General features: G+C 39.5%; 1 protein-coding gene across 3 annotated transcripts in view; it reads left to right on the plus strand.

Moving 5' to 3' along the window:
- Positions 1-11,053, plus strand: part of LOC118788673 (ephrin type-A receptor 3-like) — a 54,625-nt gene extending 43,572 nt beyond the window's left edge. For 2 of the 3 annotated variants that reach the window (XM_036544660.1, XM_036544661.1), the window contains exons 14-17: positions 684-833; positions 1,287-1,480; positions 4,072-4,236; positions 8,662-11,053. In XM_036544660.1, coding sequence (XP_036400553.1) covers positions 684-833; positions 1,287-1,480; positions 4,072-4,236; positions 8,662-8,767 — 615 coding nt within the window. In that variant the 3' untranslated portion in view covers positions 8,768-11,053. Of the gene's footprint in view, positions 1-683; positions 834-1,286; positions 1,481-4,071; positions 4,237-7,296; positions 7,390-8,661 lie in introns of all 3 variants that reach the window. The other variant, XM_036544662.1, reaches the window with a different exon arrangement.
- The last annotated feature ends 205 nt before the right edge of the window (positions 11,054-11,258 follow it).

Below are 11,258 nucleotides of genomic sequence, written 5' to 3' on the forward strand. Positions count from 1 at the left end.
TATGCATACCTCCTCCTGCAGGAAAACGCGGGAGATGAAACAAGGGTAACCAGCACTAAGAAGTGGTCCCAGGACCATTGTGGTTAAACCCACACTCTTTGCTCAGTGGGTTATTCCTACTTATATCTTTTGACAGTTGTGAAGTCCATTAAGTTTTTTTGGCCTAACAATGTACGTTATTAGGAATTTCATTACTTGTGTATTGTGTTACTTTGCGATGTCAAAGTGTTGTTTCACAGAGGTTGTAGTTTTCAACCTATTTTGCATGCATACAGTTACATTTGTATGTGGAATTGACAGTAGTCAGTATATTCTCTAGGATTCAAATGTTTTTTCCCAAGTTATTATCTGTAATATTTACAAACCTGACATACATCTAAACAATTTTTTATAACTATAGTCTAACACATTCATGCTGTACAGGTTGTTAAAATTTGTAGCAAACATTTGCATGTGCTAATTATTTATGCATGAAGAATATATAGTTTTCTTTCTTTCGAAATAATCAATTTTCTTGTACTACTACCAACTTTATAAACCACATTTATATAAAGTCACCGTGATATTTCACTGTAAAGAAGATAATACTGCAATGTGTTTGTTGGAAATCAAGAAATGCGCATCATTGTCCATGTAACACCCTTGACTTGAAAAAGCTGACATTTTACTTTGTTGATTCTCAGGGGGGCAAAATCCCAATCAGGTGGACAGCACCAGAGGCCATTGGCTACCGTAAGTTCACCTCAGCCAGTGATGTATGGAGCTACGGCATTGTGCTGTGGGAGGTGATGTCCTATGGAGAGAGACCTTACTGGGAGATGTCCAATCAGGATGTAAGTAGATCGTTGACAGAGATTTACTGAATATCCTACAGCTAGAGGAGGAGAGATCAGAATGTCCAAGTAATAGAAATCACTGCTTCGGTCAGAGGCCAGGGCAGATAGAGAAAGAGGCAAAAATCTTCCAAACCTGGGTACCCAACAATCAGTACCAAAAAAGGTGTTACGTGATTGCCACACAAAAAACAAGGTGAGAGGCACTTAATCAAGATTAAGAGTTGACAGCCAGTCTGTGCAGTTTGTATTTCCACAGGAATCAGGGAGCAGAACTAGCCTTATCAACTGGTTTAATAATAATAATAATAATAATAATAATAATATCATATATGTTCTTAGTAATACATTCTTACTGCTTTTTGTCATCATTCTGAGATCATTTCAATTGTGAAGTGCAGCATACAAAAATTAACTTTGTTTGATTGGTTTATTACATATTATGTGGTGCAGGTCATCAAGGCAGTTGATGAGGGATACCGACTGCCTCCCCCAATGGCCTGCCCAGCAGCCCTGTACCAGCTGATGCTGGACTGCTGGCAGAAGGACAGAAACAACCGGCCCAAGTTTGAGCAGATTGTCAGCATCCTGGACAAGCTCATCCGCAACCCCAGCAGCTTAAAGATCATCGCCAACACCCCCTCCAGGTAGGCCATCACTCAGAGAAAAGAAACTTCGGGCCTGCAATCTCCCAAAAACACACTCAGCTACTTTTAAGTTCATATCACATCCTGTGTATTGGTAACCAACTATTTAAGTGTTTGTTTGTTTGTATGCTGCCATACTGTATTACTTTAAGAGCTGGTCGACGGTAGTCATGCTTCATTATGACAGTGCTCTCTATACACAAGCAATCTTTTTTTCTATTCTCAGACTAAAATTGATTGCTTTGAAACCATTCTGTGGTGGGATTATCTGAAGGGTGACAGACCTTGTCATAAACAATATATGGCTTCATCCCAGGACTTGTGCAATACTGTTCCTCCAGTCCTCTCCTGTGTTCCTTCCCCTTATTTTACATCAGAGTCCACTGTTGGTGGTGTAAGAGGGTGCTTATATATTGGTGAGACATTGAGGCACATAACAGTGACTAATGGTTTCTTGAATGTGAAAATGGCTCCCTGGGAATGTGCTTGTAATTTCCCTGATTGGCTTTAAACAGGGAAAGCCCAGGAGCTGGCAGCTGGTGATTTATGGTACACATTAAGAAATGTGGATAGGTGCTGCTGGACTCTAGCCACAGCGGTGCCCATCTGTCTGCTCTGCAGAAGGAGTCTCCGCAGGAAGGCCCCTCAGCCTGAAAGCGTGGGTGACCTACAGGGGCGTCGCAGCGGGTGGGAAATGCAGGCACCTCCCCAGCTGGACTTTGCTGAGACATCATGGTCCTCTGCACCACCAGAGTGCATAAAAAGTCCAGATGTATTTTCTATGAAGGAACAGGGCCAGCTTCTCCCACACCTCCCTCCCAGCCCTCCCAGCTTTCCCAAGAGGGCTTCAAAAACATGATACAACACAGCCTAGGTTATTTAGAGGTCATCCTGCAAATGGAAAGAAAACAGAGAAAGAGAGAGAGAGACAAGACAGCGCTTGTTTACCTCTCTTCCTCCTTTCTTAACTCATTTTTTTCTTCATATGGAGAATCCCAGGGGTTTGAAATTCCAGCAGTTCAATTCCGCCCCCAGCTACAGAGATATCTTTTTATTCGTTTTCTTTGCTCTTGTTATCTTTTTTTTCATAAGTGGGAGTTATAGACAGGGATATTTCACTGATGTATCTGAAAGAAAGATATAAACTAAACAAAAAAAACACAAAAACGATACTAAAGAAACAGAACCATCCTCGGTTTACCAGAAGAGTTGTTTTAAGTGAAGCTGTGCAGTGGAAATTCTCAAAAACTGTTCTGAGTGGTTTTCCTTACTGTTAAAATAGCCAATAATCAAAATTAAATTATACAGTTTATCACAGTTTTCTAAACATCACAAAGGTAAAGAGTGTTTCTTCTTTCCCACCCTTTTCACATTTATTTAACTAAATTTACTATTTGCTTTTAAAACTGTACATTTTTACTTTATTCTTCAGAAAGCTGAAAGTTCAGAGAGTAACAGAGGATACTAGAATACAGCCCTGCGGGACATAATTAGTCTCTGTTCAGATTATAATTTACACAATACTTGGTTTATCTTTGTTTGTTTTAATGTGTATTTCTGATAAAGGGATAGAATTTGGAGACTTGATCTAGGACCTGTATCATTTTCAGTGCCCCAGGTGTGTAGCTAGGTGTTAGCTCCCCTTGAACAGAAGTCAGTGCGTCAGCAATAACAGGGGCTGCAGTATGTAGTGTTCAGGACTGCAGTTCACAGAGATTGCAGTATATGCACAATGATCAAGATCACTCCTGCTCTCCCCTTCCAGCACTAGACCCTGGTTAAATGGTTAAATGTAGAATCAGTCTGAAAATTATATGCCTTGTTGTTAATTCCCCTGAATAATCCATCAAAGGGGCAGGTCAGACTATACTGGCACACGGCCTAAATGCTTGCTAGGACCTAACTGCGATGCCATTATTTGCTCTCATGTTGTGGCAGCCTTCAGAAACAGCTTCAGTCTTTCACAAGTTCCTCAGCCTCAAACCACATGTAATCCTTTCATACAGTATAATCTGACACCCAGACAAAATATGTTAAAATGGAGAAAAGTTTAAACTGTCTACACATTCTGCTAAAAAATGAAACTGAGAAGAAAAGGTTTTCATAAACAAATAGCATCAGAAAACTTTAAAACAGAAAGGAAAAATACTCAATCATACTCATATTTCACTGTCTCATTATGTGGCTCTCAGGTCTTGCAGGTGTAGAAAAAGTAACACACACATGAATTTACGTAAAATATGTAAAATCTCACCCATGACAGGGAGTGACAGTTGGAGTCCATCCTCCAACATACCAGCGGCACAAAATTTTGGATCTGTCTATAAAATCTGTACTTTGAGTTTGTCTTTCTTCAGTTCACTTGGCATAACATTCAACAGATGATGAAGCCTATTGTGTTTTATCGCACATGTGTGAATCCTCTGCTGACACCGTCAGTGATACCATTTTCGTACACTTTGTGAATCGCAAGCCTCAGTACACCTTTTTATTTGAGAGTTGAATCCAAGGTCAGTGCTGTGGTTGGCCACTACAAGGTCAGTTGAGAAGACTGGGCTCCCAGCTAACACCCCCCTGCCTGTCTTTTCCAGCCCCCACAGCCCCGAAAATCTGCTACTGGGCTGGAGCGCTAGCGACATTGCCACTTTCCACTCCATGGGTGACTGGCTGGACAGCATGCGGACGCTGCCTTGCAAGGACACCTTCAGCGGGGTCGGCTACAGCTCTTGCAGCACCCTCCCCAAGACATCAGCAGAGTAAGAGGCCCTTCCGCCGAACACATTGTAATAATCATTATTTTCCCAACAATTATTTCCAGATGACTTCAAAGCACACAATTAATTGCTGAACTGGAGTACACAGCTCAATTGGTGGGCATGAATTCACTCATGGCATATGCAGTTTCAGCTTATTTTAGTGATTACAAAAGGAGTCTACTCATTTTAAGGTATCTCAAGCTAATCAGGGAAAGTACAGTAGACATTAATAAAAAGCAATAGCTTATACTGTCCTGATATTCTAATGTAGCGTTACAGTCTTTTTTTTTTCATTATGTTTGCTGTTGAAATAAAAGGAAAGCATACTCCTCACTGAGAGAACAACTGTGTTAATTAGTCTTGATTTGGAGTACTAAAGCAGTGTCACAGCATGACTCCTGAAACTATGCCAGCTCATGTTAAAAAATAGAATAAAAATTGGCCATGTGTAACTGTGTGTGGATGTTACCTAGACATTGATATGACATCTCATGTGACATTTTTGGTATTATTTCCAAAAATTTTCTTTAGATATGTTGAGTCCTACCTCCTCTGACTGCTGCAGTTTAAAGGTCCCTGCCATAGCAATAATAACCAAGTCCTGCTGACTGATTTACATGTATATGTTTACATGCCCTTATATTGTTTCAATATTTTATGTACTGGTTTGAGATCAGAGAAGACACAAATGCGAAAAGAGAGCGGTTTTTCTCTGAATGTTTTGCATCGGGCCATCGTCTGGATTCATTACCACTAGCTTTAACATGAAAAATGTTTGCAAACCTGCCTCCCTCAGCTCAGAGGCACAGATTCAGATACTCTTGGAAACATAGTTGCCATGTTTTGATTTTAACTCGTAACGACTGTGCCAAAGCCAATCTTGTCTAACATCAGAGGAAGAAACAGACATAAAAGTATGGCAATCTTGACATAGCCTATGAAGTAGAATGGGGTTTAGTACATTGAATATGGCAGGTTCTATAGTTATGGAACACACTCCCTTCAAAGAAGCCTCTAATAATAAGGTCCTCCTCTGACTCCATTTTGTTGATTAGTGCTAATTCAAAGTGCTATGTTGTAGCATTACAGAGGCTGCTTCTCAGTGTGAACACTATCCCTGAAGACAGTCTGTTCGATTCAATTGAGGCCGTATGTAATACTGGAAATAATTAGCAATTAATAATCAGGATGATCAAAGCTCCAGTCCTGGAGTAGCTGCTGTGTTTTATTATATCTACAGGATGATAAACTCAAACACAGGCTAGCAAACAATAAAGATCCTTTCAGTAAGTTTTTGTAGTTTTACATGTTAAATTTCTTCTGACCGTTCCTTTTGGTTGGTTCAGTAAAATGGAAATTGGTACAGCTACCACCAAGAATTTCAGTCCTTTATAACACATGCCATATGTTGAAACCCTATAACCACAGCACACAAAGGTTACTTCAGTAGTTTGCTTCAGTGTTAACTGAGCATCCACTTGAGACTGTAAAACAGGCATTTGAGGTCAGTGTGAACTGTTCACACTGCAAACTGCATGCAATTACTGAGTAATAATTCACACTTTTATGTGAAGTAAATGATAGCTCATGTTGTGAAGGGTGGCAAGCTTTTCTGTACACATTGAGATTTAGTTTGGACTGCTGTATAGCCCTCACAAAATTAAAGAAAAGAGCACAGATATATCTGCTAAATAAATAAATATAAATGTAAATATATTAGATAACAATTTTCCTCCTCTAATGACTTGGCTTGTGAAAAAGACAGCCTGGCACAATCGGAGCATAAGAGAGAAGTAATGCATGAAAACATCCACATTTTCACTTCACCTCTGTATGCAAAGTAAGACATACTCACTCTTTTACATTTCTAATATTTAAAGCTTGTATTCAGAATAATCTTTTAGTGTTGTTGAAGAGTTGTGCACTGCCTTTTTTAGATACCATTTCAACTCAGCATGTATCCCTGTAATTCTTTTTTTTGTGTGGTTAATAGTCTCAAAGCGCAATGCACATATAACATATGTTGGAAATATGGAGAAATTAGTCATGGGGATGATTCCTAGTGGTCCAGCTGTAGTCATCAGCTTCTTTCTTTGAGCTGTTGATTGTCCAAAGGAACAGCCGTGATGGGAGTCCATTGTAGCGTTGTAGCATTATGGCTTTGTGATTAGTGATGAAGGGAAGAGAGGATACTGCTCACCTCATACGCACAGCTACATTTAGTTTGATGTTATTTTCACGAAGAATTGTGAGAGCCCTGCTGTTACAGTCATTGGGCCTGTTTTCTTTTAAAGACCTATAATTTGACTTACTGTATGACCATTGCGTATGAAGTGGGTCCTATAATTTGACTTATTGTATGACCATTGTGTATAAACTGGGTCCTCAGTGGTCATTTCAATAAATCAGTTTTATTGTGTCTCTATGACAGGACATCCGCTTCAGATTGCTGTTTGTATAATCTGTCTCCGAGAACAGAACTCTGCTGGTTATAACCAAATGTGTGGTCTTGGAAGTTTGGAAGTCTGCATTGCGCTGTATGTCTGAGCCTGTTCTTGTTGGATTTAGAGACCTTTAAGGAAGGTACAATTTTCAGAATACAAAATGACACTAATTTTATAAGCACATTATGCTGACAGCAATGAAGCAATTAGGTTTAATGTCTTGGTAGTTTGATAAGTAATCAATACATGTATTGTACTGTTGGTTGAATGTTTTGGTGAGAGTTGAACCCAAGTCTCATTGCATTGTATTTTATTGTATTCATTTTGGAGGGTAGGGATACCCCACAGTATTTTTTTATAACTTCAAAAAGCATTGTTATGCAGAAAAAAAGGTACAATCATGTTTGCAAATTTGCATAGAAACAGATATGAAGAAATAAATAAAACTTTTTTTATTTCATGGTTATGTGACAATGAGTGATTTTATATCATTACCTAGTGTGTAGGATGTACATGGTTCTTTGCTGTGTCTCTGTTGGTGTATACATTCCAGTCATGGGGAAGAGGGGAAATGAGCCAGCGTTACTGTCACTCTAAAGGTTTACTTTGTCCTTAGAATCTACATGACTGAGGTAAAGCCAGCAGCCGCTTGGCCTGAATGGGACCGGTCCATGGGAATTACATCAATTTAACTCCTAAAGCCTGGATGGTGGGTTTGACCACTGCTTCCCGTGTGCTGGCTGTCTTCCAGTCCCATACTTGCATACAGATGCATAAAAATGATTGCTAGAGTAAGCCAGAGCAAAGCAAAGCTGGAAAAGCTGAGCTCACGCCAAAGTGTTTGTCCTAATCTAGATTTGCTTGCACTAATATGCTTCAGTAATGCCAATGGCCACCAAAGGTTAAGCTGTGATGGGTTTTCCAGGTCACAGCTAATCTCACAATATGTGGCAATGTGGTTCTTATAATAAATTAACATTTATCATATGCATTTCTGAAGTCTTGGAATCTAAAGTGACACTGAGAGAGGCTTGTATCAAACTCTGTGTTTCTGAATTTTCCATTGAAGTGCATGGGATGAATGCCTCCATATGGTAAGTTTGGAGGGATAATTGTGCCCGTAAATAATGAAGCCTTCTGTCATTTGCCGCATGGAACTAATTTAACAAATGCCAACAAGTTTGTCTCTCTCTTTCTCTGTCTCCCTCTCTCTCTCTGTATCCAATGTCTTTTTAAGGAAGGGACCACATGCGTACTAATGCTGTTCCACTCTTACTAATATAACTTTAGACAACTACAATAGAATTACTATATATATATATATATATATATATATATATATATATATATATATATATATATAAATCTTGTACAGTATTGCAGTGATACAGAGACCTTGAAAACATATAGATGGTACATTATTGAACACTTGGGGCACGCTTGAGATTTAAAATGTCCCCCTCACCCAGAGATACACACATGTCAAAAGATCAGGGACAATATGCATTTCTGTGATAATATGCAAGCATAATATGTCTGATCCAGCACTGACAGAATCATCTGTTGTCACACTTGAAAACACTCAACAGTACAGATCTAGTGATCCAGAGCTTTACTTATCAAAAATGCTTTTAGTCATATGGGCCAAGTGGTCCTATGCTGAATCAGAAAGCCTCCATGTATTTTCACTGAACACCTGGTTAAGATCAGCATGTATTCCTTTAATGTAAAAGGTGACAGATAGGCAATTCTTTTTTTTTTCTTTAAATTTAATATAAGATAAAAAATTGAATTATATGCGAACGTAAATGTAAGTCCACATTTATGTTTGCACTCAACCGGTTTCCATTGCGGTTGAGGTTTGGGCTGCCGTGCTAGAGAGAGAAGTAGAGCAGCACCGAGGGCTTGCCATCAGTGTCATCAGCCATACGTTGCAGCGTGTTGTGTTCCTCTCACACAGCCTCTTCTTTCTGTTTCCCAGGGACGTCAAGCAGGTTGGAGTGACAATCGTAGGTCCTCAGAAGAGTATTGTGAGCAGCCTCACGGAGCTTGAAACGCGCACAAAGAACGACCCCGTTCCTGTGTGAATGTACGAGAGACGCTCACCTCCGTCACTTTAAATCGACCAGGACTAAACACTTAATGACAGGAGGGAAGTACAAGATTCAATGCAGAGTTTCTACAGTGGAGTGGAAATCTCTGCATAAGAGCAACAGGGACGTGCCAGGCCCCAGCGCTAGTGTCCAGAGAGTGACCTAGTGTCAATGACAAGTTGCCTTATTACTGAGAAGCATGAAAGATGAAAAAACATTTCAGCCGGGGCCAGGGAAGCAGTGGATCCTGGTTTGAGCGGGGTATTTGTGCTCCCTGGAAATGTCCATAGGGCACAGTTTATCAGCCAGAAGGGATGGTCGGAACAGTAAATGCCACTTGCGGGTCTAGTGTCAATCTTGCCAATCAGGTATTAAGCTGCTGAAAGCTTCACATGACAAATGGGAATTTAACACCAACTGCAATAATGCATAGCAATAAACAGCTCCATTAGCTAGAAGCAGCACCTGGATTTAGAGGAAAATGAACTTCAGTTAAAGTCCTCAAAGGCCTATTTTCCATCAGTACTGATTAGTCTCCAAGCCTCACTTAAAAGTTTGACCAATGTAGGCCATGTGTGTATGGACTACACTCAGTGAATATTGCTACCACCCAGAAGGTCCTCCAGCACTCAAAATTCTATGCAGAATGAGGTTTATGAATAGTTTCAGGGCAAAAAGTTTGAAACTTGTTAAAATTACTTACGGCATTTCATAATAAGAGGTTATACTTTTAGCAATAATATGAAGTTCCTGCCCACTTTTTCTCTGTTCTTACAGTTGGCTAAGCATCTGTTGGCTGGATTATCCTTTGCTTATACATAAGCACCCATGCTGAAATGCGTGGTGTATTGTGGAACTGTCAAACCCTGAAAAAGACATTTGCCATTGTGGACAATTACAAAACAGAGAAGATTAGAAAAAATGTCTACACACAGCCATGAGCAAAGAAAACCTATACACCTGTACATCTCTGCATACATACTCCTTAATAAATGTTTAATGCAAAGTTATGGTTGTTCTCATGCTCCACTTTTTCAGTTTTTTGAGAAACCTAAAATACCTGCTCACACATCAGTATAATTCAGGGAAGTAAGAAGTGTCATGATTTCACTGTTCAGATTTGATTCAGTCCGCTTGGAAAAGAGAGGTACTGTCAAGGGATGTTAAAGAACATGTTCTGATCTCTGAAATTCCTAATCCCTTGATAGAGAGCCTGATGGCTGGTATAAGGCAGTAGGGACAATGCTTGCTGAACAACCCAGAAACTTTACACCAGATGGGTTTAGCTCCCTGGATGTGAATTTGGGTGAGTCAGTTCTTCCTCTATTAAATAACCATCCCCTTTGAGGCAGCATTATTAAATTGCTAGATCTATGCCAATATTTTATTGTACCCTGACCCATCCCAATATTATATTTGTATTGATATGTGTAATGACTGTGTGCTCCACAGACAGTATCATTCTATTTGACATCCCCAGCCTTACTGTCTGCCCTCTGAATCATGTTTTTCAGTTTTGAAACAATTTTCTGGAGAAGCAGACATGGAATATTACTTTACCTTTAGCTAAGAATGGCCACTGCTTATTGGTTGATCAGAAAATAAAAGGTGTTGAAAACATGTGTAGATATCATTGAAGATGTGAGATTTCCCTCTTTGAGACCTTAGGACCTCTTCATATCATCTGGGAGTGAGGGGAAGACAGAAAAAGGGAGGTAGAACAAACATTTAGTCACTGTTTCAGCCATTTAAATCCTTGGTGTCTCTAAGCTCCGTAATAGAGATATTACCAGTGAACTGAAGGTCTTCTGATGTTTGTATTCTTAACTGGAGGGTGTGTTCTCCTGTCTGTTCGATTTAATCCCATCAGCAAAACCGGGCCCTGACACGTTTGTGCAGCGTCCGTGAAACCTCCTCAGAAGCTACTTCTCTCAAAAATATACAAGTGCTCCACAATGCTTCCGTCTTTACTCATGGGGATCCATTTTTGCTTCCATTTTCCATTCGTTTTTTGATTCCTCGTATCTAATTTCACCAGAACAGACACATTCTAGCAGGTTTCCTGAGTACAGCACACTTTTTTCAGGGCCTAGTTCGACTCATGAGGCCATACTGAAAAACAACATCCACCTATAAACAATGTACTCTCTATAGAGCTTGTGTTTCCTTGATTCCTTCTTGCTTGTAAATGATGCTGCTCCCCTTATCACTGCTCTGTACATATGGGAACAGAAAATTGTAATAATGGCAACTGTCAGACTAAGGCTACTGTCATTTACATGGCCATCGATTAAAAAAAAAACTTGTATGAATAAAGAGAATATGGATTCTTATGTAAGATTAAAAAAATAAACCTTTGTATTATATTTTTGTTATTCTGTATTATACTTTTTACATTTAAAACTATGATTTACTTATTTATTTGTTAAAGTACCCAGTGCAGATGTGAATGTTTTGTAGAATACAGTAAATTATGACATGGTTA

Source organism: Megalops cyprinoides, chromosome 14 (assembly GCF_013368585.1).
Source record: "Megalops cyprinoides isolate fMegCyp1 chromosome 14, fMegCyp1.pri, whole genome shotgun sequence".
NCBI classification, from domain to species: domain Eukaryota; kingdom Metazoa; phylum Chordata; class Actinopteri; order Elopiformes; family Megalopidae; genus Megalops; species Megalops cyprinoides.